Source organism: Callospermophilus lateralis, chromosome 12 (assembly GCF_048772815.1).
Source record: "Callospermophilus lateralis isolate mCalLat2 chromosome 12, mCalLat2.hap1, whole genome shotgun sequence".
Classification (NCBI taxonomy): Eukaryota; Metazoa; Chordata; class Mammalia; order Rodentia; family Sciuridae; genus Callospermophilus; species Callospermophilus lateralis.
Genome location: NC_135316.1, coordinates 74348069 through 74375726, shown reverse-complemented (window position 1 = coordinate 74375726; position 27658 = coordinate 74348069). Strand labels below are relative to the sequence as shown.

The following is a 27658-nucleotide window of genomic DNA, read 5'->3' as shown; positions in this document are numbered from 1 at the left end:
TACATTTAAATGTAAATATATAAATTGCTTAACATATGCAAAGCCCTGGGTACAATACCCTGTACCAAAAAAAAAAAAAAAAAAAATGTAAATGACTGTTGATTCCCACTATTCTTCTAGGGATGTTTTCTTTTAAAAACTGAAGTCCAAGGAATGAATTCTGTAATTGTAGAATTTCAGAAAGGAGCTGAGGATGAGATTGAATTCCCAGTTTCCTGAAATTCTTTCTTTTCAGTTTAATAGCCTTTGCAAGAAGAAAGAGGGTTCATCTGAAGAGCGTGGAGATGTTCATGCTGGGCTTCCAAGTACTCAGATTGAAAGAACTCTGATCTAGGGCCAGAGAGAAGTATAGGCAGGGATAGAGGAGTTCAGTACCGCAGGGGAGAGCCAGGCATGGGGCTCATACCTGTAATCTTAGCAGCTCACAGGAGGCTGAGGCAGCTGGATCATGAGTTCAAAGCCAGCCTCAGCAACTCAGTAAGACCTTGACCCTAAATAAAATATTTTCTAAAGGGTGGTGAATGTGACTCAATGGGTAAGCACCCCTGGGTTCAATCCCTGGCAACCCCCTAAAAAACATTATGGTGGGGGTTGGGTGGAAGCTAAGAGTCCAGCAGGTTCCAGAATGCTTGAGTACAGTCTTGGACTCTGCTCTCTCAGCCCCACCCCCACTCTTTTTACCAGTTGGGTTCTAGAGAATTTCAAGGGTGGGTGAAGAGATCCGCAAGAAGAGCTGGGCCCCCAGAATTCAATACATACATTTGTATCTCCTTCATCTGTGTTTCTCTTGTACGTAGCTGGGTGGTTTGTACATAGTAGGTGCTCAAGAAATACAAGTTGGCAAGTGGATATTATCTCAATTCTCACAAGAACCTTTTTAGGAGACAGTAACCTTTAATTACCTTCCATTATTCCAGTTCTACAGATAAGGCAGCTTGGCTAAATAATTCACTCAAAAATACCCAGCTTGTGGGGAGCAGGAATGGTGTTCTAGTCAATTCTGATGGACTTCAAGTCCAAACTCTGATCCAATGCTCACCTGCGTTTAGACAGTATCTATTTGAGCAAAGGGTAAGGTTGTCATCTCCCTCTTGGTAGAAATTCTTCTGTGGAAGAACTTTTCTCATAAAATCTTTACATTTACATAAATAAATCTTTATATCTTTATATAAAGACCTTTATATCCTTCATCCCTGCCTTCTACGTTAAGTCAACATTTTATAATATTTTTTTTAAAGAGAGAGAAATTTTAATATTTATTTTTTAGTTTTTGGCGGACACAACATCTTTTTTTGTATGTGGTGCTGAGGATCGAACCTGGGCCGTACGCATGCCAGGCGAGCGCGCTACCGCTTGAGCCACATCCCCAGCCCAAGCCAACATTTTATATCACATGAAACTGAAGCCAGTGGAATTGAAAGAAAAGGCAGAATGAAAATTGCAAAGTGATATAATAGCCTGTTAATAATCTAGAGATCATTTATAATCATGATGCCTTCTTTTATTTGAAATATTGAAAGATGATTTTATGAGAATTAATTTGTTTAGGTTTGCAATTTCATGCTTGAGGTAGTCTATAAAAATATCCATGGACCCCAGGTTGGGGACAAGAGGGAAGACTCACTATCAGGTTTTAGTTTGAGACCTGAAGCAGAACAATGCTGTTTCTGAAGGAGAATTTTCAATGTGTGATCTGTAGCTGCGCAGCCAAATTTCCTTGTGGGTGTACACATCAGAGGAGTGGAAATCAAGACATAAGGTGAAAATTAAAAAAAAAAAATTGTAATTGTGTTGTCGGGACAAACGAGGCAAGGCACCGAAGAGAGCAGGAAACAGTTTTATTTGGCTGCAGCCAGGTTCAGAGGGTACAGCCTTTGCTATAATCAATTAATCCCCTGAACCCCGAGTTCAGGGAGTTTCAGAGTTTTATACCCAGCATGTAAGGGGAGGGGCTCAGAAGTTCACAGTCTGCAGAAGTTCACATAAAAGCAGCTTTTTCTTTCACTGTTCTGGGTAAGTTAACTCTTCAAGGACAACACCTGAGAAGGGGAGAGCCTCTTCTCCCCTTCTTTCCTCCCCCTGCCAGTTGTTACCATGGGGCCCATTTGTAACTTATCTTAAAAATGTAGACATCTCTGTGAAGCCCAGCTCAAGGCCAGAGGCCTTGTTTGCACATTTCTACAAAGTACTATACTGGATATGTTTGTGAAAAACTAGTAAGGGGGTGCCCAGCACCTGGAGTGCTGGTATCTTCCCGGCCAGTGGCCAAGTAAACAGGGCGACATGAAAATAGGAAGTTTATCTACAATGGACTCTTTTGCTGACAGTCCTAAAATCAGCCATGGTGAAGAGGGCTCTTCTGTGGAGAAAAAGGGGTACCACTTCAATTCCCCCCTTTAATGATGCTCCCCATAATTTAATCCTTTAAATTTAAGAGCATCATTGCCATTATCTTGGCTTAAAGCCTTATATAATGCCAAAATCTTAGTTGTTGTCATCCTTTCAACAGCAGCTTCTGCAGTGGACCCAATAGTTTTAATGCACAGTGGAGCCAAACGTGGGAACAATGAACAGGCTAACAGCAGAATATCCACTACACCAGTTAAGCTTTTAAATCTACCAAGAGTTGAAAACCATCTCCCAAAAGCATGTTTGGTACCCAAACTTTAATGCCCTTCTAGTGTGAACCAACACATGTGCTAGTTCTCTTGTGTTGTTGGCTGTATTCTTAACTGCTTGTCTATTGTCATCCATTTGGAGCAACAATCTGAGCTGTTGAACTCTCCACATACATTTTTTCCTCAGCCAGTAGGTAATCTAATGCCAAGTGGTTTTGATAGTTAGCCACTCGCATCTGGTCTGTTGTGTGGCTAGGAGGTCAAAGGCTGTGGCAGTCTGATTAATAATAATTTCTGGTACAGCTTGTAAGTGAATAATTCTGTTTAACACGTAAATAGGAGTTCGATAGCTCCAACTGCCATTATGTGCCCAGGTATCTGGAGCATAAGTGGCAATAATCCTCTGGGGTGGCCAGTTACCTTCACCCCAGGATTGATGACCTCCTAAATCAAGTTTCTTTCCAATGGACCTCTTTTTTCTTTCCAGTCATCCATCTATAGCATTCCTCTGGTGGGACAGGTCCTAAATATATGTTTTACCACCTCTTAGTTATAGTGGATTGTCTTGACACATGGTTCACATGATCTCCATGGTTGGAATAGGAGAAGGGCAGAATCCCTTATGGCTATCAAAGGAAACCAAACTAGATAATAGACTAACATTTTGCTTAGCATAAGTTAAACAGCATAAATTAACAAAGCCAAACTAATAACACCAAACAAATCCTAGAAAACTTATATAAGCAAGATAAAAAGTATAAGTGAAATTTTGTTACCCAGAGTCCAGTCAGTAGGAGTTACTGTTATCAAACCAGTAGCAAAAACCAAACAGAGAATTATATATATATATATCTAGAAGCAAGGGGTGGAAATGCATTACAGTATAAGAACTATCTTGGAGGTTGAAAGAGTCCATTAGTCCTGGTGGGAGGTTTATCCTTCACTGTGTAACGATCAGCCAGTCCCTCCTGTGTGGCTGAAACAGAGCCATAGTCTCCTCAAGCTTTGGCCCGTGCCTAGACTAGTCAGCTTCCGGAGTGATTGGAGCAGGGCTGTTGTCCTTCTGATCCTCAAGCTTCTCTGGTGCTCCTTTTTCTCCAGGATGGTCAGCTTCAAGGCGTAGCATCATCTGGAGAGCACTCCCAGTCCTCAGCTGCAGGCGTGAGTCTTGGTGCAGTGAATCCAGGGACCTATCTCTGCAAACTTTACTGCAGTTGGGGTGGATAAAATAACAGTGAAAGGGCCCTTCCAATGAAGTTTAGGGGTTAAATATTTCATTCTTTGACCCAGACTTAATCTCCAGGCTTGAAGGAGTGTGCACCTGGGTCAAATTTACTGACAATCTTTCTCTAACCCATTGGTTGAGAACCTGTAAGGTTTTCCCTAAGACCTGAAGCTGTCGACTCAGGGTTAATTTTCCTGTCTCTCTTAAGTCTCCCTGCAGTCCCCTAATAAGAGGGGGAGGGCTCCCATATATTATCTCAAAAGAAAATAATTCAGTCCTCCTAGTGGGAGTGGATCTAATCCACAACAGTGTAATAGGGAGAAGTTCATCACAATGTAAGTGAGTCTCCTGACACAGCTCACCCAACTGAGCCTTAAAGTCCTGTTCATCCTTTGAACTTTACCAGAACTCTGCAGCCTATAGGCAGTATGTAACTTCCATCTGATGTATACCCTCTTGGTCAGTAATCGTATCATTTTTGCCCCAAACTTGGCCCATTGTCTGAACCAATAGTTATTGGGACACCGAATTTAGGAATAATTTCCCAGAGAAGCATCCTAGTATTTCCCTAGCCTTTTCAGTGCTGGTGGGAAAGACTTCTATCCATCAAAGTATGAACACACAAAAAACAAAAGTTATTTATAGCCCCGTGAACTTGGTAGTTCAGTGAAATTTACTTCCAAGTCTTCAAAAGGTGCTCCTCCTATAGTTTGGATTCCTAGTGAAAGCTTTGGCCCCTGTCAGGAATTGCTGTGAGCACAAACCTCACATTGTTTGCAGATCATCCAGGTGTTGCTTGTGAGCTGGGGGTCATAGAAATGTCGACTCAGAACTGTCTCAAGTGCTGTATGTCCAACATGTTTTCCTGTGAAACTGTCTGATAAAGGCTGGGGCTAGAATCTCTGGGATGGCTATTCCAGCCATCAGAAAATCTCCACCATCCACCTGGGAGAAAATTTTCTTTTTCAGTCTTAAATCACTTACTTTCATGTTGGGAGTGTGTTGGCTCCCATTCTGTTAGCTAGTCGGCCAGGCAGCAGGGCAGCATTTAAACCTGGGACTGGATTTTCTTCCCATTTCTTGAAGACAGCTAACCTGACTCTCTGTCAGCTCTCCAGTTGCCCTGAGAAACCACAGTGTTTCCCTTTTGATGACCTTGGCAATATATAATCACAACCTTCCTGGGAGCCCACAGTGCATCCAAAAGTTCAAGAATTTCTTGTTCATCCATCATATCCCCCTGAGTTTTTTCTCCTGAGTTAATTAGCCTACATAAGGCCCTGTGAACAGGAAGGGTATTTTGAGTCTATGTAAATATCCACACAGACTCCTGCTGTCAACTGAGGTGCTTGAATCAAAGCAATAAGTTTTACCTTTTGTGTTGAAGTTCCCTGAGGCAGAAGTTTTGCCTCAACAGTAGAGTCCAGAGTGACCATTGCATATCCAGCAAAACATACCCCATCTTTTGTAAAACTGCTTCCATGTGTGAAGTCCTCTGCATCAGCGTCCTCGAGGGACTGGTCTGTTAGGTCTGGCTGCTGGAGAACACTTCACCCACGACCTCAACACATTTGTGATCAGGTTTTCTAGGCCCAATGGGCAGCAAAGTTGCTGGGTTTGGAGTTCTGAGGACCTCAACGTGGATACGTGGGTTTTCACATAACATGCCCTGATATTTGGCCATTCTTTCATTAGTCAACCAATAGTGTCCTTTATAGTTTAACAATGTCAAAATTGAATGAGGAACTCTGACAACCAGTTCTTGTCCCATGGCCAGTTTAACAGCTTCCAACACCAGAAGAGCTGTGGCTGCAAGGACCCAAAAAAGGTGGCCAGCCCGGGGCTACAGAGTCCAGCTGTTTGGACAAATAGGCCACTGGACGGTGCCATGTCCCCAGCATCTGAGTCATAACTCCTATAGGTATTCCAGACTGATCATGGACATACAGAAAGAAAGGCTTTGTGAGGTCAGGGAGCTATAATCCAGGTGCACAGATGAGTGCTTATTTAATGTCCTCAAAGGCCTTTTGCTTAGTTGACCCCCATATAAGAGGATCCCATTTTCCCCCTTTGTGGCTTCATAGAGGGCTTTTGTCATAACTGAAAGTTGGGGATCCATACATATCTGAACCCAGTAGCCCCCAAGAATTCTCTATTGTGGTGTTTTGTTTTTTTTTTTTTCCTTATAAACATTTGGACCATTGTCTTTGTACTAGTGAGACCCCCCTTTGAGTGAACTTTGGGTTTATTCTCCTCTTTATCTTTCTGGTCTGCCTGTCTGAGTCTCTGGCACACTTCTCAGTAAAGCCCTCTAGGATTGTAATTTTTGGCAAATGGCTCTCTGAGCCTGTCCCACAAAGGCTGCATTGATCACCTGTTGCTTGCGCCTGTGCATTTCTTCACTGACAAACTTGTACTGTGGCTGCAATGTTTGTATGGTGCCCCTCTTCCCCCGGGGCACCTCTGGGCAGGGAGAGGGGCGGCAGCGGCGGTGGCCTGGACATTTAGCTCTGAGTCAGTTGGGCACATCTCTTTTGATCATTGCTACCAGTTTCATAGGGCAGAGGGGCCTTAGGCAGATGTGGGGCCCAGAGAAATGTTCAGGGCTATGGAGGGTGCGAGAGGGAGATGCTGGAGCAGCGGGAGGCTTATCTCGGCTCTGTCTGAGATGTGCTGGGCTTAGGCTGGGGCTCCGGGCTGGCTGATTCCTTCTAACTCTTGGGCACAGACAGTGTAGGGCTTGACATCTCTTTGTCTTTAGACCTTCTTCTTTGTTGGGGCCCCGTCCTAGGTCGGGATAATGGGCTGCATCAGATCAGGCATGGCCCGGGGTTTCTCCGTGTAGGAGGGAGTATGGTTTTTCCAGCTTATGAGCTCAATGGTGGAGAAAGGCTGGCTCACAAAACTGCCTTGTCTCCCCCAGACATTTCCCTTCTGGTCAATGTGGGCAGGTCCTTTAGTCCCTTGCAGGGCATCTAGAGAGTTCTCATCTGAGTTGTGGCTCTGGTCTTGGGACAAATCTCCCACCTTCATCTTGGGAGGTGAAAGAGTCTTTGGTCCTAGGAAGCCTTTGGCTCTAAGGACATCACAGAGGATGGAATAGCCAGTATTGGGGGCCATCATTTGTTGCCTCTGAGGACAAGGGGGCTGAGGGGACAGTCTGCTGTCCCAGTGATCTTGGCAAAGTTGGTCCTGGGTCCTCTTCTGGCTGGGGGGGGGGGGGGGGACTGTTTTCTGTCCTGTCTTTCCTAGTCAGGTTTATGTTAAGCTGCTTTCCGCTGGGTCTTAGAGACCACTATGTTTCTGGCTAACGTCAGCTTGGATTGTCCATCTAGACAGGCTCTCAACCAAGGGGATTGTTTCTGTACTATCTCTTGCCAGCAATCAATATAAGAGAACTGGTTCAGGGGTTCCAAATCAAATGGATCTCAGCAAAGACTCTCCCATCTAAAGATCCTTCTGGTGGCCAGCCCACATCTTGGATGAACCACTCTAATTCACACAGAGTATGCAACCTTTGTGGAGTGAGTCTCACCCCACAGTTACCAGGAAAACCTTCCTAAAGGTTTCTAACACACATTTCAGAAGGCTCAGTTTCCTTAGTGTGCCTCGCATGTTCCACCCTGCATCGGTGTCGGTGTCTCACACTTAGAACAAAACACACTTAGGACAACACTCGCTTCGTCCATCTCCAGTCGCTCCCCTGGCGGGGACTTAGGGCCTGGCCCTCTTAGCCTGCGGGTCATATCAACCCCTGACCTGGAGCTTTCCCCTAAACGTTGGTTGGTGAAATTCCGCCATAGACTGTATGAGGTCCCACGGAACCACGGATCAGGACTCTGCACTTGCTTCGGCCCTTGGGTTGGGTCGGAACCCTTCCCTTTGTCCGTCTCATTCACACACTTTCACACAGACATGGCCAGGACAAATTTCTATACCGCCCAAATTCCAACAATTCCAAACCAAACAAAAAGGGAGTCACGGTTTCCCCTCTGCTCGCTGACCCTGAACAGAGACTACTCGGGCGACTCCCCGGGTCCGTTTCAGCTCCAACCCCTTTGGAGGGTACTCGGGACCCAACAGAGGGTGATCAAGCCTCTCTTCCACCCGCTTAGGCCTCGAAGGGGAAGTCGGGTGGGCTACAAAACCAAATGGACCCGGGTCCTACCTGTTCAGATGGGCGGTGCTCCAAAACCCTAATTCTGGTTCCTGTTGTCTGTGGGTTCCGTTGTGCTCCAGGGCGGCAGCCCCAGGGCGCTGGGTGAGTGGATCATCCTTCAGGCCAAGAGTGGCCTGTGTATGCCAAGGGGACCACTGTCCCCCATCGCCCCAGGGAAGCCGGTCCCCAGAGACAAGAGAGGCAGAATAGCCTTCCTTACCTCCTCTGTCCCATCTGGGTCGCCAAAAATGTTGTAGGGACAAACGAGGCAAGGCACTGAAGATAGCAGGAAACAGTTTTATTTGGCTGCAGCCAGGTTCAGAGGGTACAGCCTTTGCTATAATCAATCCCCTGAACCCCGAGTTCAGGGAGTTTCAGAATTTTATACCCAGCATGTAAGGGGAGGGGCTCAGAAGTTCACAGTCTGCAGAAGTTCACATAAAAGCAGCTTTTTCTTTCACTGTTCTGGGCAAGTTAACTCTTCAAGGACAACACCTGAGAAGGGGAGAGCTTCTTCTCCCCCTGCCAGCTGTTACCATGGAGCCCATTCATAACTTATCTTAAAAATGTAGACATCTCTGTGAAGCCCAGCTCAGGCCAGAGGCCTTGTTTGCACATTTCTACAAAGTACTATACTGGATACGTTTGTGAAAAACTAGTAAGGGGGTGTCCAGCACCTGGAGTGCTGGTATCTTCCTGGCCAGTGGCCAAGTAAACAGGGTGACATGAAAATAGGAAGTTTATCTACATTGGACTCTTTTGCTGACAGTCTTAAAATCAGCCATGGTGAAGAGGGCTTTTTTGTGGAGAAAAGGGGGTGCCACTTCAATTGTAGATAGACACAATACCTTTATTTTATTTATATGTGGTGCTGAGGATCGAACCCAGTGTCTCACATGTGCTAGGCAAGCCTTCTACTACTAAACCACAACCTCAGCCCAAAAAACTTATTATTCTTTTTTTTCTAAAATTGTTCTGTTTTTCTGGCGTGGCTGCTTTTATGAGCCATGTAGGTAGGAAATTCAGAGATGGCATGTCAAAGTCCTCTTGGTGGGTTCAGGGCCATCACGGGTTGGTAATCATGCCAGTAGAAGTGCCACCGGTCATGGCAAACACGTGCTCATGCTTCTTAATTAAGTGCCCTCCAAAAACCACCTCGAGATACCCTTTGTACACTAGGGTGCTATTTTACTAATCATGGGTGTAACTTAAATCTCCTGGAGCCAAGCAGTGGAATCTGGGAAGTAGATATAATTTAAAACAAAATTTCCACCAAGCCAGAAAACCTCTCCATGGAGGTAGAAGGGAAAGAAGATTATTTTATTATTGAGTGAGAATGTGGTGTGTGTCATAGACAGGACCCTAAGAGGTTGCAAAGACAGACAGATGCTGTCACTCCAGGCAAACATTGATGGGCCAGTCCCCTCCCCCAGCAAGAGGACTTGAGGACACCATTTGTCACGTGGAGTTCACCCTAGACTCACCTGGTAAATGAGGTCACCATCTGTTAGCTAATTAGCTTTATCCAAAGGAAAAGCAACCCTCTCTTATCTTTAAGGGGGGGAGGTAGTTTTGCAACTTGAAGTGTAGGCTCCCCCTCTCCCACTCAAAGAGAAGGGAGCTGTTTCCTTTGATGACTGCATTTCAAAGAGATGGCTCCTGAAAAAGACATTCCTGAGCTTTATTTGGCTTAAAAAAAAAAAAAATGTGTATACATCTCAAAGAGACAGGAAAGCATTTAAAATTGCAAGTCCCCTTACTAAAAAAAAAATGCTCTGAAAAAAAAAAAAAAAAGGGAAGGGCAGTGAAGTCTCCTTTATTTTCAATAGGGAGCATCAACCCCCCTTTTATTCTCTCTTTCTCCCTCTCTCTGCAGTACTGGGGTTGGAACACAGGGTCTTGCTCAGGCTGGGCAAGTGCTCTACCACCAAGCCACACCCCCAGGCCCTTCCATCTCTTCTTTTAATTTGTTTTTGCTTTTACAGATCCAAGAAAGTGGCAGCAAAGGTCAACATGTGCCAAGGCAAAAGCCAGGTGCCTAACAATCTTGTCATCCCTGTTAGTCTTCCAGCCTGGCTATAGGTTCCCACTTACCTCCCTCTCTCCTACCCAGATCAAAAGTCAGGATGTTCTAGAAAAAGTACATGTGACTTTTTGTTGCAAAGGATGCCTGAAGTAGAGATTGGTGCTGCCATTTTGGCTCTTACGTCGATGAACCTCTTGGTGTTCTCAGTCTTGGATTTTATTCTGGACAGTTTAGAGGACCTAGGGACTCCCTACCATGACACCCAGTTCCCTGGCTTTAATTAGTTACTTGTTCTTCATCCAAGTATTTCATGAGCAACTCATTATCTCACATTATTCTAGGTTTTTTTTTTTTTAATATTTTTTTAATTGTAGATGGACACAATACCTTTATTTATTGTTTTTATTTTTATGTGGTGCTGAGGATGGAACCCAGTGCCTCACACATGCTAGGCAAGTGCTCTACCACAGAGCCAGCCCCTTACCATCCTCATATATCACTTGTTGAACAGCCCGGTTAAGACACCGAGAACAGTCAGCACCACAGGACTGGTTCAAGGGGAGGATCGACATGGGCTGGAATATGCAGGCCAGACTTTCTGGTGATGTAAGATCTGGGGATCCTGAAATAGTGGGTGGGATCTGACGGGGAGGTACAGACAGGCAAACAACATAAGCCTATGGAAGACCAGGTGTGAGTCTTCCTAAAATTGGGTGCCCTGCAGAACTGCTGCCAATACTATCATCACTCTAAGGGCTGACTTCCCCAGCCCAGCCCCCAACATGGTAGCTTGACAGGTCAGAGCATATGCACAGAGGACATTAGAAACCCCAAGAGAAGGGTTAGGTACGGTGGCTCACGCCTATAATCCTAGCAACTTGGAAGGCTAAGGCAGGAGGATAGCAAGCTTAAGGTTGGTCTCAGCAACTTAGTGAGAACCTGTCTAACAACAACAACAAAAAAGCCTGGAGATGTAGCTCAGTGTTAAAGGTCCCCTGGGTTCAATCCCCAATACTGAAAAAAAAAAAAAAAAAAAAAAAAAGATATTTCAAGAGGGTGCACATGCCTGTCCTTCAGGCCAATGTTTCACCAGTTGATGAGTGGAAGGCTGGCAGAGCAGCCCTTGGACTCTCAGACCTACCTTTCATCTTCGTCCAGAGAATTGTATAATAGCCTAGAACTGCAGACTAGGTAATGCTATGTGGGTGACTGGACATTCAGTCCCTCTAAGCAGAGGTGGACCAGCAGGGAGCTACGGTTAACCTGCCGGGGCGTGGTTATTATATTTTGCTATTATTGTTCTTTTTCAGAAATTTTATCTGAAGGGAATTATGAAAGGAGACTTCCTGGGGTTTATTAGGACCAAGAGCATCTGTCTGCCTTCTAAGACTGCGGGCTTCAGGGAAGCGCTCAGTACTCAGAGCGCACACATGGGGGACTAGCATGAGGTATCTTGAGGTCAGGGAGGAGACTGACCTGGGTAACATAGAGGCAGTGTCAAAGACCAGGGAAAAGACTGCCCATGGCATGATGGGGCAGCTGTGATGACCGTCTGTGCAGACCAATGGTGTCAATAGGGTGGACCTCCATCAGTAGACACCCCCGGTCTTCCTCTGCCCTGTCTCCCTTCCTTCAGGTTTCCCCTCCTTCCAAACACTGCACAGATTCTTCCTCAGCGCAGAGCTAACAGGTTGCCCTGATGCCAGCATCCGAGAAGGCTCCTGGCCACACAGCAAAACAAGTTCATGACATCTAGCCACACAGATCACAGCTTTACCATTACAAAGTCAGGGAAATGTTCAGTAAACTATAGCAAAAAAAAAAAAAAAAGATCTTTTAAAATGTCATCAGCTGCAGTGGCACATGCCAGTAATCTCAGTGCCTCAGGAGGCTGAGGCAGGAGGATCGTGAGTTCAAAGCCAGCCTCAGCAATTTAGGGAGGATCTAAGCAACTCAGCAAGACCCTCTGTCTAAATAAAATACAAAAAAAGGTATGGGGATGTGACTCAGTGGTTAAGTGCCTCTGGGTTTAATCCCCAGTATCAAAAAAAAAAAAAAAAAAAAAAAAAAAGTATGTCATCTTTGTACAAAAGGAAATCCTCAAGTGATGGAAATGGAGAGGAAACCCACAGCCAAAGCAGTTAAGTGTAAGCTGAAACCCTGGAGATTTTAGAGGAGCCAATGGCTCCAGGGCCTAGCTAAGGTTATGACACCCCGGGGCAGGGGCCTGGAGCTGTGGCCTTTGGCTTGCTCTGAGAAGAGAAGATGTTGATCTGAGCTGAGGAGAAAAACAAGGGCACCAAAGAGATGCTTTCTTTAAAAGGAGTTCAGAAAATGCTGCCCACCAGCTCAGGGAAGTATGAGGAAGCAAATTGTCTGACTTGAGTCATAGATACATATCACCTGTCAGAATTAAACCCTCTGGGACCTGTGGAATGGGTGCTGAGTCCCAATTTCGAATACCCATGAGATCCAGAAGCCCAAATGGGGAAACCAACACTATATTTGGTCTAAAACAATTAAAATCTCCGGGATCCTAGGAGATGCTAAGGAAAAAAACTGCTCTGTAGAGATACTGTCACAACCCAGGGCTCATGGAAGTCACACAGGAAAAGCAACTCCTACTGAAGATGAGCTCATAATAAAGAAGCCACACATCACATGAGAAAATGAGCCTCCATGAGCAGAAGCCAGCAGTTGCCTCCACAGGTTCTCAGTGTCTCAGGGAGCTCACATTCTGGATGATCTGAAAGAAGCTGTCACCGAATGCAAACCCCACATCTCAAACACAGAGCGCAGTGGTCCAGCCCTCCCAGGCTGCACTTCCTGGGCCCCAGCTGCCTTCTGTGCTCACCTTCTCAGTTCATAGCATTCCAATCCTTTCATGCAGGATCAAGATCTTGAACCATCTCCAAATTCTTCCTCTCTCAACTTCTTCCCTTAAAAATAACTTCAATTTTCTCCTCTCTGCCTCTGCCTCTCTTCTATTCTGCGATGGTCACCCAGCTGGTTTCCCTGCCTTCCCATCTCCCCTTTTCTCTTTATCTCACCCCCACACTCCCACTAAGTTATCCTCCTAAAGGAAACAAAGCTCCATGATTTTTGCATCTCTGAGCCAAACGCCTAAAATATGAAAGTCCAAACAGCCCTTCTCAACTTGGACCTTAACTTCCTTTCCAGTTTCATCTCCTATTACAACATCACCTTCTCCCTCCTCTCTCCAGGTACACCATCTTACTTATTCTTCCCGCACCCACCCACCCCATGCTTCTGTGCAGTCTCTTCCCTTTGACTAGAATGTCCACGCCCCCACCCTAGCCCATCTGCTGATGGAAGGACTTCCCTGCTTAAACCTTCTAGAAGCATGATGTGGAAGGCATCAGGGCTAGACCTATTTGGTTTCGAATTCCAGTTGTTTTTAATTATATAAAATGGGAATAATGCCCACTTTGCAGGGATGTGAGAATGAGAGATGGTCTCTGTGAGACACCATGCACAGAGCCTAGCGCCAGCACTAGGCATCTGGAACCAGAGTTCCCTGAGACCTGAGGCCCTATCTCATTCATCTTTGCATCCTTCGGTCTAATAGAAGAAACTTTGAAGTATGTTGATTGACGACGAGTAGGAAGAACAAGGCATGCCAAAGCTGGTAGAAGGGAGGAATGTGGGTAAAAGATCTCAGATGTTAGAGGGGACTGAGGTCCAACTTACATTGTGATGCTCCAAAGAGGACAGAACCACCACCAGGAGCTATAAGCTGATCTTTTTTTTTTTTTTTTTTTTTTTTTTTTTTTAGTTTTAGGTGGACACAATATATTTATTTTATTTTTATGTGGTGCTGAGAATCGAACCCAGTGCCTCACTGCATGCTAGGCAAGCGTGCTACCACTTGAGCCACATCCCCAGCCCTGAAAGCTGATCTTTTTTGCAAGGTGATGTTACTGAAGATTGAACCCAAGGGCACTTTTACCACTCTGCTACATGCCCAGTTTTATTTGTTTGTTTATTTGTTTATTCATTTGAGACAAGGTCTTGCTAAGTTGCTGAGACTGGCCTCAAACTTGGATCCTCCTGCCTTAGCCTCCCAAGTCTCTGGGATTATAGGTGTGTGCCAACACGCCTGGCTAGGAAGCTAATTTTAATGCAGGATCCAAGGACCATCTAACATTTAGGCTGTTTCATTTAAGAACGGATGTCAAATGCACACACTCACATTCTGGGATCGGATGGATAAAGCCAGATTATTGATCCTTTACTTCTGGGAATCACAGATGTCTTTGAAATTCTGACAAAAGTTATGGGTCCCTTTTCCAGAAAAATGGCCCAAAGCATAACATTTTGCAAATAAGCTCAGGCCTTTTATGGATCCCAGGTAACAGACACCTGAAAAATCCTTTTAGAATACTGTGTTCAACTTTCCATTTTACTATCCATCATAAGGGAGAAGGCACTGCAGTTATCCCTATCTTCAGAATTCATAATTCCTCTAAAGCACTTGGTTCACATCTAAAAGCTCTTTTGTCTTTTTTTTTTTTTTTTTGAGCTGGAGATTGAACCCAGGGGTGCTTAACCACTGAGTCACATCCCCAACCCCTTCCTGCCAACCCCCACTTTTTTTTTTTGAGGCAAGGTCTTGCTGAGTTGCTTAGGGCCTCACTAAGCTGAGGTTGGCTTTGAACTTGAGATCCTCCTGCCTCAGCCTCCCAGGCAGCTGGAATTACAGGCGTGCACCACGATGCTCCATTGTCTTTTACCACAAATTAAGCACTCTACATAGTTTTTTTTTTTCCAAGTTGTAGATGGACACAATACCTTTATTTTTTTATTTTTAATTTTTTTGTGGAATGTAGGGATCAAACCCAGTGCCTCACACATGCTCAGCAAGTCCTCTACCGCTGTGCCACAACTCAGCCCCATAGTTTTTATTTAATGAATGAAACAATTGATCTGACCTTTAAGGAAAGACTAAGTGTTACAAGAAGGAGAAAAGAGAAGAAAATACATAATGGGATTTTGAAAAAGATCTACACAGGATGATAAAGGGTAGAAATGGTTTAATCTGGGTCAGAAAGGTGAGTGAATTTTGGAAGCCCTTAACTCACAGCTGCTTGCTCAGGGCTGGGGGCCCCACTGAACTTCTATAACGCAGAATCTGTGGCAGCCAACCCACCTGCTCTGGCTACTTGTACCAAGAAGGACAGTGGCACTTACCCAGAGGCCATCAGGGAAAATCACTCATAATGACCGCAAATGTGTCCAGATGATACTCAAATTCGATCTTGAAACCTCTCCCTTTTATTGAACTTACATCTCCCTTTATGTGACCACTTGTTGCTCCATTCACACTTGATAATGAGCTATTCAATGAAACATGTTGAGGGTTTTCTTTTTTTTTTTTTTTATTAGAGTACCATTATTCAAAGAATAAAATTGTTATTCAAAGATTTTTTCAACATAAATACCACTGAAAATGAGTCCCGAGAAGAGAGTGTCCCGTCTGAGAATAGAAAGCTGAAGCTGCTCCAGGATTAGCTGGTTCTTCCGGTTCACAGGAGCCAAGATAAGCTGCTGGGGCCTGGTCAGGATTTCTGGTGGTCCCTGTGCCCTGCCCCACCGGCTCTGAGCTGGAGACACAGGCGGCTGCGGGATTTCAGCAGAGCCTGCAGGCTCTTCCAGGCCTCGGGCAGCCCCTGGCCGGTGAGGGCGCTGCAGGCCCGGAGATCCCAGCCGCGGTCTGCGAAGCACGCCAGGCCCAGCCTCCTTCTGATCTCCCGCAGCGGGAGGGCATCCGGGGCCTCCTGCTTATTGGCCAGCACCAGGAAAGGGACACCCGTCATGTTGGGGTCCTTCAGGACTTCTTTGAGCTCACCCACAGCCTCAGGCAAGCGGGCTTCATCAGTGCTGTCCAGCACGTACACGAGCACCTCAGTGCCTTCCAGATAGTCCTTCCAGCTGGCCCTGAGCTGAGCCTGGCCCCCCACGTCCCAGAGGATCACTGACTGATGCCCAGGAGCTTCAAGAGGCTCCACGTTGAAACCTATGGTGGGCAGGGTCTCCACTTCCTGGTGGCCCTTCAGTTTGTACAGGAGGGTGGTCTTGCCTGCCCCGTCGAGGCCCATCATCATCACCTGGGCTTCTGCCTTGTGACTTCTGAAATTCACAGACCCCATGGTGGTCACTGCTAAGTCCCAGCGACAAAGGCTTTACACTCTCTGAAGGAATACAAACCCACACAGGCACGAGATGAGCTTCTGCTCTACAGGAGGGACCGGTGTTGAAAGGGCCAGGAAGTGAGGGAGCCTGAGTCCCCACCAGCTGGCTGACGGCTGGGGCCTGCTTCAGAGGAGAGTGTGAGGCCTCCTAGAAGACACAAAATGTGGGCTCACATTCCTCAGTAGTTAGAGCAAAGAGGGGAAATGGAGTTCCAGTTAGACAGACCTAGTTCAGTCGAAATTACAGAAAGAGGATTTCAATGTCTGCTCGTCTGTGGCCTCTGGCCTCTCTGCTTCCTTTAAGCCTAAACCCGGAAGGGACAGCTTTGTGGTTTCCTTGCAAGGTGAAGAGGCCCAGCTAGGCCTGCTGACTTCCTCTACCTTGGGCACCCCCACCCCACAGGCCTAGCAGGGTCCTGTCAGTAGTGACTATTTATAACCACTCTCTGGGGGCAAATTTATGACTCGGCTGCCAACTGGTTTCCTCCACTGACTCACCCAGGCAAATGCCCTCCAGAACACTCCACCTGTTTTTAGAAGAACTCACACAAAGATAGAAGACCTGTCCCTGAGTTAGGAGAAACATGGGTAGGATAGGAAAAGGGACATCTCACCTCTGAGAGTGTGTATTAGTGGCCTCGGAGGAAAATAAGATGCCTCTCTTCACTCCTGCCAAAGGGAGAAGAGTGAAAATTAAAATTACCTCGGTGTTATCTTTAGATGGCAGCAGAATGTTCCTCCTCTGGGGCTCTCTTCTACCATGGAGCTGCTGTCTGCTGGTCAGGCATGTCCCAAGAATGAGACATGAAGGAAGTGCTGTGGCTATTGCAATTTCTCCTTTCTCTGCTTCCTTTCCCTACTGGGGACATGCCACGGAGATGTCCACAGTTCTTCAGCTCTTAGTGGAATCAGGCCCAGCCCCAAATAATGTTTCACAGCAACTCAGAGCCTATGCCTGAAGAAGTCTGTAGGTTCAGCTGCCTTCCTATTTATTTATTTTTTGTTTGTTTATTTTTGTGGCTCTGAAGATTGAACCCAGGGACTCATACATACTAGGCAAGTGTTCTACCACTGAGCTACACCCCCACCCCTTTTCAAAATTTTACTTTATTTTGAGACAGAGTCTAAGTTGCCCAGGCTGGCCTCAAACTTTGCAATGTCCTGCCTCAGCCTCCTGGATAGCTAGGATGAGGGAGGTGTCCTACCAGGCCAGACTTCAGCTGCCTGCTCTTGCTCTTCCCCTCATAGTCCTGTGATCTCAGGGAGGGTTCTGAAAGTCAGACCTTCTTCTTCCAGGATATGCATCAATGTTTATCTGGTACCTGGAGATTCTTCTATTTGCTTGGGACTGTAGAAGTTGTCAGAATCAAAAGGAGTCACTATTGTCAAGACTTAACCATAAATAAATAAATACATAAATAGACAAAGAAGACAGAATGTCTTATCAGACATTTATGCTTAAATATCTGAGAAGAAATATTCACACACACACACACACACACACACCACCACCACCAACAACAACAACAACAACAAAAAACCTGCCAGAACCACAAATTCACACACACACACACAAAAAAAAAAAAAAAAAAAAAAAAACTGCCAGAACCATAACCTTACACAAAAAATACTTCTGCAAGGACAGATCTGCCCAGCAACTGCCTACTTAATCTTTGACACCATCCTTGTTATTGGTTCTTGCAAGTTTTCTTATTTTAAAATATTTTATGTAATCCTCTGCAGGTTTGCCTTTAAAAACTTCTCCTTGCCTCAACTTGCTTGAGTAAGCACATAGTTTACTATGACACACGTGTTCCCATTGCAATGATCAGCTATTCCCAAATAAATATTGGTATACTTTGAAGAAGCTCTTCCTGTGGACAGAGTTGGAGAAGCTTTCTCTTGTCATCTGTGTTTACAGAACCATACAAGCTTCAAAGTACTGAATGAAAAAAAAAATAGGTACTGAAGGTAAATCATAGAAATTAAAAGGTAACATTAATGTGGTGGAACTGTGGGTGATTAAAATTGTCGCTTAGTTTTTTTCTTGAGTAGTAACATTATGTCTGCCTTGCATAGTAGATGACACTGCCACGAAATAGAATTAAAAAAAAAAAAAAATCAGTTACTCAGAATCCACTGGGAGAGCAGAACCACACTCCAAAGATTCCAGGGGCCACATAGACAGCCTGCAGGGTGTTGGGAGGCCTCTTTGCGGCACTGATCTTGGAGTCTCAGGGAGGTTCTACCCTCCAGGGGCTAGACAGGCATCCAGAGGGAGGAGCTGGGAACACTGCCATGGAGATCAGGCCTCCCCAGGTGTGAAGGAGCTTTCCTGAGACCAAGATCCTATGTTAGGCAAGGAAGATGAATGCTAGGAAAGCAGTGGTTACTTTTACCCTGACTCCAGTGGTTTCCAAAAGCCTGTGTGGCCTGAGTTCCTGTGTAGACCCAGGCCTCAATCCCTTTAGCCCAACAAGGGTGGACACCCCCATCTGGGGAGCCTGGGGAGGGCTGCTTCCCTGGGGAGACAACATGGAGCCCAGAATAACAGTGGGCCTTGATCTTGGACCACCTGGGGTGTACACCTGGCTTTCGCTACTTACCAGCTGTGTCACTTGAAGCATGTTCCTGAGTTTCTCTAAGCCTCACCTTCTTACTTTGTAAAATGGGATTAATGGCTGTAACAGTAATACCTAACTTGAGGGTTATTGGGAGGATTAAGTAAGTTAAAGCACAAGTACTGAGCCCAAAACCTGGCACTTGGCCCTGGGATGGTACTATTTAAGAAGGAACAGACAGCCATCAAAATCAGAGTGTGGCTGGTACATGTGGAGTGTGATCACCTTCGAGGGCTTGTGACTGCAGCTTCCAGACCTGGAAAAAGAAAGAGGTTGGGGCGGGGGGGCTGGGGTTGTGGCTCAGTGGTAGAGCGCTCCTCTAGCATGCATGAGGCACTGGGCTCGATCCTCAGCACCAAATAAATGTAAGATAAAGATATTGTGTCCACTTAAACCTAAAAAATAAATATTAAAAAAAAGAAAGAGGGGCTCTAAGGGGCTCACTCATACCAGGAGAGACAAGGGTCTTGGATCCCACCTCTACTGTCCCCAGGGCATCCCAAGAGGGTCCCCGAATAGAGAGCCTCATGGTTCAGAGTATGAATTTATAAACATACTTTTGTCAATTCTCATATGTAGCCAGGCCTTTTGGGCAAGCCATGACTACCCCAACACATGCACAAAGCAGTTTATAATGAAGATTGCTACTTACCACATCTCCAGGGATCTGTTTGCCTCAACATCTGGGGCTGATTTTCTGTGCAGTCTACCTGGAGGAGAAGAAGGAGGAGCAGATAGAGGAGCTCACAGGTTATTAACTAAGTCAACTGTGGAAATGATGTCCAAACAGCTTGTTTGGAAATGATGGGAAGTTAGTGGTTTTTTAAGAGATTATTTATCATGGAACAGAACCCAGTGATTATTTTATCTTCTCTATAGATAGGTCCAAAGGAGAAGAGTGCAAGAACAGGAACTTTGTTCCCCTGCAAAGTGGCAGAGAAATGCCCACAAAGTCGTCTTGTTCAGCCTCTTTTTCCTGAGCTTCATAACTGCCTTCACCTTTCTGTTCGTCTTGCGACCACATCTTTCTCTGATCTCTCACTTTCTCAACTTACAGTGCTCAAATTAATAATGGCTTTTCCCCAAGGACTGTGTCTGTTATTTATTTAAAATATATCTTTAGCTGTAGTGAGACACAATACCTTTATTTTATTTATTTATTTTTATGCAGTGCTGAGGAAGGAACCCAGGACCTAAAAAATAAATATTAAAAAAAAAGAAAGAGGGGCTCTGAGGGGCTCACTCTGAGGTGCTCTACCGTTAAGCTACAGTCCCAGCTCATTTTACTTATTTATTTTTTATGATGAGGAAGGTAAATGATTTAAGTTTGAGATGTTTGTGGTTGAGAAATCCAAAATACTTGAGAAATACTAGGATAATGATTATAGTTCATGCTAGAGTAAAATCTTGGGTAACAAATTTTAAACAGTTGTCAGAGATGGGCCACACAAGTCTAACTGATATGAAGCTGTGATGGGTGGGTAACTGTGCATAAAAACCTGATCAGTTGTTTATTGGTGTATAACATACTACAAAATATAATGGCTTAAAGCAAAAACAAAAAAAATATTATTTTCTATTGGGTTTCTTGAATTGCCTAAGATTAGATGGATGCTTCTTTTTTTAAATATTTTTTTTTAGTTGTAGATATTCTCAATACCTTTATTTAATTAATTAATTAATTTATTTTATGTGGTGCTGGGAATTGAACCCAGTGCCTCACATGTGGTAGGCAAGCACTCTACAACTGAGCCACAACCTCAGCCCCAATGGATATTTCTTTTTTTTCTTAAGTATTTATTTTTAGTTGTAGTTGGACACAATACTTTTTATATTATCTATTTATTTTCATGTGGTGCTGAGGATCGAACCCAGGGCCTCACATGTGGTAGACAAGCACTCTACCGCTGAGCCACACCCCAGCCCAATGGACACTTCTTGATTGGAGCCTTTCCTAACCATGTCAGTTGAAAACTGGAACAAGGTTTCCAAGGTTGACATGGCTGAACATCTGAGATATTCTTTCACTCACATTGCTGAGAGTTCACCTTGTTTTGACTGGGAGCTCAGTTGGTCTCTCAGTGTATCTTGGCATTTTCATCACTTGATAGCTTGGTTCTGAGGATGTTTGTTGGTTTCAGGGGTTCAGCTCAGGATCAGCTGGCTCCATGGTGCTGGGCCTGAGGTAAGACAGAACATCATGGCAGAAGGGAACAGTGGAGAAAAGATAGGCTGCATGGTTTAAGACAGCCAGGAAGCAGAGAGAGAACAGAACTGTTTCTTTGAAAACTCAGATTTGATTTACTTATATTTCCAGGCTATTCATACAGAATTCAAAAGATACTAAAGGGCATAGTATCAGGGAAGTCCTTCTTACTCCTGTGTTCTAGCCATGAGGGTCCTTTCCTGGAAAACAACCAACGTGGTTGGTTTCTTAGGTATTTTCCCCAGACGTAGTCTATGCACACAGAAGCTAATAGGAGGCATCTAGTTTTCATGGTCTCCGCCCCCCAGGCCTCCTGTGGTCACATACTTGGAGGAGTGAAACCTCTTGAATCCCTCTTCTCTCCACCAGAGGTTCTCAACCATGGGCTGTGTGAGGAATCCATGGAGGAGGGCAGAGGAGTGACAGTGAACGGCCCTGGGAACCCCCCAACTCTCCTACCTCCAGCAGCTCCCCAGTGAGTGAATGAGGGACAGAGCCAGGCAGAGCACATCAAAGTTATCTTTCAAGGGTATTGCGGGAAGAATTAATGCTCCAGTCATCCTAAAGGCTGAAAAATCTCTGAGAATTTAACTACATCTGTGATTATAATTTCTTAGAAAACCTGTGGAGCCCTGAGAATTTGGTGTGGTTGTACAGGTGCCATGTGGTTATGGATGACTGTTTACAGTACTTTTTTTTTTATACCAGGGATTGAACTCAGGGGCACTCAACCACTGAGCCACATCCCCAGATCTATTTTTTATTTTATTTAGAGATAGGGTCTCACTGAGTTGTTTAGCGCCTTGCTGTTGCTGAGACTGGCTTTGAACTTGTGATCCTCCTATCTCAGCCTCTCAAACTGCTGGGATTACAGACGCATACCACCATGCTCTGCGACTGTTTATAGGTTTTTATGTCTATTGTGAGGTTTTTCCTGGTGGAGAAAAGTGGGGAAAGAGCACAGGTTGAGTCAGCTACTTAGCCCAGTGGTTCTCTCAGGCTTAGTAGCTAAAAATACTCAAATACTTTGAGAATATGATTAGAGCAGGCTCCAGGAACTCTGGGGTTGCGGGCAGGGATTCTAGACATCTTATAATGCCCAGAAGAATTCTGCACAAGTGAATGTTTCTTGACTTTTAATTCAACTTTTGAATGTCCCAGACATTTATGTGATTTTAAAAAAACACTATTTAAAAATTACCTGATTCCAACCAGGCATTGTATTGTGTACCTGTAGTCCAGTGACTCAGGAGACTGAGGCAGGAGGATCCCAAGTTCAAGGCCAGCATGGGCAATTTAATGAGACCCTGGCTCAAAATTAAAATAATAAAAAGGACTGGGGGTATAGCTCAGTGGTTAAAGCACCACTGGGTTCAAACCCCACAACAAAAAATGAAAAGAAAAGGAAGAAAGAAAGAGAGAAAGAGAAAACCTAGTTAGGCACAGTGATACACACCTGTAATCCTAGTAACCTGGGAGGCTAAGGCAGGAGGGTCACAAGTTCATGGCCAGCCTCAGCAATTTAGCAAGCCCCTAAGCAAAGCCTGCTTCAAAGGGCTGGGGATATAGCTCAGTGGTAAAGTGCCCCTGGGTTCATTATCCAGGACCCCTCCCCACCAAATCTGATTTTAGAATCAAATGTTATTTTATACCAGTACAAACTATTTTCCACATGACTTTCACATATACTATGCTTTACAGAAATGTACTTAATACATCATCTTAGTCCATTTTCCATTGATATAACAAAATACTTAAGACTGAATAGCTTATAAAATAAAGGTGCTTATTTGATTCACATTCCTGGTAGTTGGAGGGTCCCAACAGCATAGCACTGGCATCCTAGTGAGGGTGCCCTGGCTGCCTCACAAGAAGGCCAGAGGAGTGGAAAGGGAAATGACTGTGTGTAGTCTTGCTTTATAACAACCTTTTCTTTTTTTTTTTTTTAAATTAGTTACATATGACAGTACAATGACCTGTACAATATCATACATTTGAATCAGGTGGGATATAATTTCTCATTTTTCTGTGTGTACAAGTTGCAGAATCACAGTGGTCATGCAGTCACGTATATACACACAGCAATAACAATGTCTATTTTATTCTGCTGTCCTTCCTTTCCCCCCTTCTCCTCCCCTCCCTTCTCATCACTTCTCTCTACCTAATCTAGGGTAACGCTATTCTTTTTTTTTTCTCACATATTCATACATGTATTTTGTATAATGATGAGGGTCTTGCTGTACAAAATACATGTATTACCTTTTCTGAAAGCACTGCTGTAGTCACAGGAGGGCTAGAACTTCAGCAAGACAGCGTTAATCCCCAGGGCCCAATTACCTCCCTCTAGGCTCCACCTTTTAAAGGCTCCACCACTTCCCAACATAACCACCAGGTTGGGGACCAAATCTCCAGTACATGAACATTTTGGGGGAAAAACCACAACCAACTTGAAACATATGTAAATTGTGGAAATTTTGCACTTTATTTGTTTGGAGCTTTACTGTGGACTGTTCAGAATATCATATCATCAACAGAAGCTTGACATTTAAGCTGCTGGTAAGATGCTGAAAAACCCTGTATTGGGTGCATCATGCTCACATGGGTTCTGCCTTTAGATGGGAGAATGTGATGGCTTTATCAGTGCAGTTGGGTCTGAGCATTTACATATAGAATTATGTGTCATCTTATTGAGTTTCTTTCCTCTTATTTGTTCCTTATGTTACATCATTATCCTGATTTTTTTAAAGATTATGCAAGTACTAGGTAGATTCTATCATTTACAATTTGCATTTCTAGATTTAAGAAACAGACATTGTAGAGTTTGGGGTGTAGCTCAGTGGGAGCACTTGCCTAGCATGTGTGAGGTTCTGAGTCCAACCCTTCCAGAGGGTGAGGGAAGGATGAGGAGGAGGGAGAAGAAATAGGGGAAGAAAAAAGGAAATGGACATTGTAAAATATTTGTTCAAAAAAAAAAAAAAAAAAGGTGACTTGCTCTATTTTAGGGCCCAACAGTAGAGGAAGACATAATTGCAGGGAAAGAAATTAATAAGGGACCCAAAGTTGTGGGAGGACAGAGACCCCAAACCAGAAGCCATCCTGGTGACAGCCAGAGGTTCATCTTCTTGCCCTCTGAGTCAGTGAGCTCTGTTTCTTCAAGGCGACATGTGGTCTCGTTCATGCAGGGAGCCTGCTCCTACCTGTGTCCTGTGGGCCATCGGGGAATATGACACTGTCTTGGCAGCCTGTGCTGTGGTGGGTGGCATGGAAGCAGACCATGGAGCATTCATGAAAACCATGCAAGTCAACTACCAGCAAGAACTCCACGTTCACGACTGAGTCAGAATGTGGATGTGTGAAGACCTAAGTTGACAGTCATGGGATGTAGTATACATTTGATTGCAAATATATGTGACTTATGTTTACAGTATGCTGTAAAGAGCCCTGTGGAGAAAACCTGTGAAGAGGCAAACAAAGGACAGACACACACACACACACACAGTGTAGACGCAGGCAGACAAAGGTGGCAGACAAAGGTGGCCGCTCCTCTCTGCTGCTGCGTTTATTAACCCCCCAGAAGTTATATATTACCCATCACCATGACTACATTCTAACTAGTATTCCTTTAACCCTGAGTGCTAGCTAACTGAGATAAGGTCCAGGTTAATACAAACAGTCTCCTTTCCTTCAAGGACATGACCATGGAAATCAGATAGTGCACCTGCATAGTTATCCTAATAGCTTCAAGGGGAAGCTGCTGGGCATTCCAAGCCTGGGAAATAGGCTCTCTCATGAAGAGCATTGGTAGAGCGGCCAGGCATCCCAAGCTTTTGTACAGGAGTTTCCCAGTAGCCAGTGTCCCATGTTTGCACAGAAAGTTCCTAGCAGTCAGGCATTCTGTGTCTTTGCACAGAGACTTCCTAGTTACCAAGCATGCATGTCACAATCACGAAGTTAGACCCCAATCCTAAACACAGAAGTCCTACAGTATGCAAACATATATTTATCTTATTTTTAACATGCTTTTCAAACACGTGTTTGTGGTAGCTGTGTGCCTTTTCTAAGGTAATTGGTTTCATGGGCTGATATGTGGCCTTCTAGAGAATTCCTTTGAAGGACAGAAATCTGTCTGCTCATGCTTTTCTAGTACTCTGGCCATACACAGTATTCATAGAGAGTAGTCGATAGGAAATATTCTACCAGAAATATCTGCCCAGCAAAAGCAAGGGCAAGGATTCCCGAGTTCCCTCCCTCCCAGGTTTCATACGCTCTTTGCTTCCTCACGGTGTCTGCAGAGCTGGTAGTCTTTGCAGTACATCTTCATGGCTGCCTGGGTCATGAGTTCTGGGTATGGGGCTTCTGCCTCAGATGCCTTCTCTGGGTGCAGCTTTTTAGGTGACAGGACCATCGGTCCCTTTGCTTCCCCCAGCACCTCTAGCTCTGCACTTGGCTGCTGGGCTGTTTTGAAAACCACTAATAATCTTAGTAAAGAGAGAAAACAGCCAGGGTGCCCTCAGCAATTGGCAGTCCCTCAATTCCTGTGTTCCAATGCCCTTGGTGCCAATTATAGCCAGCCTAACTGCAGCCGTGCTCCAGGTGGTGATAAGAAGAGTGTGCGTATACACTCTCGTATTCTGATTGGATGTATTTTTCATTTATGTCAAAAATGACATCGCCTTACTCCTACATAGTCTTTAATAAAAATTATTGTGTTGTCTTCATCATTCCACTACTTTAAGGGGAAATGTTTTGGTTTCCTTGTCAAGTCTTCAAAAAACTGCTGAATTAAAGATTTTGTGAATCAACTTTTTTCTTTTCTCTTGGTTCATTTCTGTTGGCTGGGTTGGCGGAGTTGGGATTTCTAGGACCCAAGAAATGAATGTTTTACGGCTTGCTTAGATCTTTCAGTATGTTATGTTGCTCTATCAATTATGCTTCAATCTCACATGATTTCAATTTTCTTTTCCCCTGTGGGCTGGGCCTTTTGACTCCCAGGCCTAAAGCGCCCATGGCTGAGCTCCTCAACACATAGAGAAGGTAGGAGCTGGGTGTACTGTTCCCAGGCCACTGTTGTAGGGGAAATGTGCCAGGTGCCGCAGAGAGATTGACAGAGTGGAGAGAACATTTCCACTGTTGAGGATTTTATATCATAGTTATCATGATCATGATGTTAGTAGCGGCCATTTACTGAGTTCCTTTATGTTAGACATTTTATTATTTCATTTCCTCCTCACAACCACCCTGCCAGGTGTTATTGTCATCATTTTATAAAAGAACAGAGCTGAGACTCAGAGAGGCAGAGTGAGGATGCTTTGGGCTGGAAGTTATAGAACACCCAGCTACAAGGGCAGAAAGAAGGTTTTCTCATTCTCCCAGGACAGTGAGTCTGGAGGGAGGTGGATCTGGGTTGGTCTGCAGCTCAAGTGTCACAGATTAGCCCATCTCTTTCCATTCTCTGCTTTGGCACCATCAGTTTACAAGTGATGTTTCCTTCCCTGGTGTAGCAACACCAAACATCTTATCCTCACACAGCTGTATTGAAGAGCAGGAAGAAGAGAAAGGTGTGTTCTTGTTGTGTGTTTGTGTGTGTGTGTGTCTGTGTGTGCATCTATTTATTCAAAAAGGAAATATTTCCCCAAAGCTGCCAATTTCCCCTTTTATCTCATTGACCAAGAGAAATGAAATTCCTTGGCATGGCCAGGCTGGGTTCAATTTCTCTGAGAATGTTGCCCCCAGAATCTGGATAAAATAGTGCTAGTCTTAGTAAGGAGAAAGCAGGGATGGTGTTGGGTGGGCAACAATGTCTGCTGCAATCCCATTCGCTGTGTTCCATGATAGAAGATTCTCTGTACAGGCAATGCTGTATTCCAAGAGCTTTGTCTTTGAACATGGGTTAACAGCGTATGTGTGTCTGTCTGTTTCTTTGTGTATGCACACATGCAGATATATCTCATATGCTCAATTTTTTTTTTCACATCAGATGGATAATGTGCAAAAGTCGTAACAAAGTTTAGAGGGAGGCATATCTCACATAATAGCGTGACCACTCAGTCATCACACTCATGAACCAAAGGATCAATGCTCAAAATTTTTGTTGCTGGTGTTGCATGGTCATCAAGTAAAGCACACACACGCGCACACACACACGCACGCACGCACGCACGCATGCACGCACGCACGCACACACACACATATTGAGAATTGAACCCAGGGGTGCTTAACCACTGAGCCACATCCCCAGCCCTTTTTATTATTATTATTTTTTTTTACTTTGAGACAGGATCTCACCAAGTTGCACAGGGTCTTGCTAAGTTGCTAAGGCTGGCTTCGAACTTGGAATCCTCCTGCCTCAGCCTCCTGAGCCCCTGGGATTATAGGTGTGTACCACCGTGCCCAGCTATCAAGTCCAAAATTTTAAAACCAGAGGGAATGCTGCAGCAATTCCTACCTGCTATCTTACAAATGAAGCAGTGTGGTTTTGTCAGTAAATCTTCATCATAAATTAGGAAAAACACAGGTTGAAGAATTAAGATGTGCATTTTAGCCCCAGATCTGCTTCTTTCTATCTGTATTATCCCATGTCTCAGTCCTTTT

The 27658-nt window shown here is 44.7% G+C and overlaps 1 protein-coding gene and 1 non-coding gene across 4 annotated transcripts; both read right to left on the bottom strand.

Moving 5' to 3' along the window:
* Nucleotides 1–15530: 15530 nt before the first annotated feature.
* Arl11 (ARF like GTPase 11) lies at nucleotides 15531–17027 on the bottom strand. 3 transcript variants are annotated; one of them, XM_076872594.1, is made up of 2 exons: nucleotides 16944–17027; nucleotides 15531–16388 (listed from the first exon to the last, which is right to left on the bottom strand). In XM_076872594.1, the coding sequence occupies exon 2, from the start codon at nucleotides 16196–16198 to the stop codon at nucleotides 15608–15610; it is 591 nt and encodes a 196-aa protein (XP_076728709.1). In that variant the 5' UTR covers nucleotides 16199–16388; nucleotides 16944–17027; the 3' UTR covers nucleotides 15531–15607. The 3 variants fall into 3 exon arrangements, with proteins under 3 accessions (XP_076728709.1, XP_076728710.1, XP_076728711.1); XM_076872595.1 differs by lacking the exon at nucleotides 16944–17027 and adding an exon at nucleotides 16855–16910; XM_076872596.1 differs by lacking the exon at nucleotides 16944–17027 and adding an exon at nucleotides 16467–16545.
* A 10011-nt stretch (nucleotides 17028–27038) lies between these two features.
* On the bottom strand, nucleotides 27039–27140 carry LOC143411928 (small nucleolar RNA U13). Its single transcript, XR_013092930.1, has one exon. It is a non-coding gene; the product is annotated as a small nucleolar RNA U13 (small nucleolar RNA).
* Nucleotides 27141–27658: the final 518 nt, after the last annotated feature.

Coding starts and splice junctions, on each gene's coding strand:
- Arl11 (XM_076872594.1), bottom strand. CDS start 16,198: ATGGGGTCTGTGAATTTCAGAAGTCACAAGGCAGAAGCCCAGGTGATG.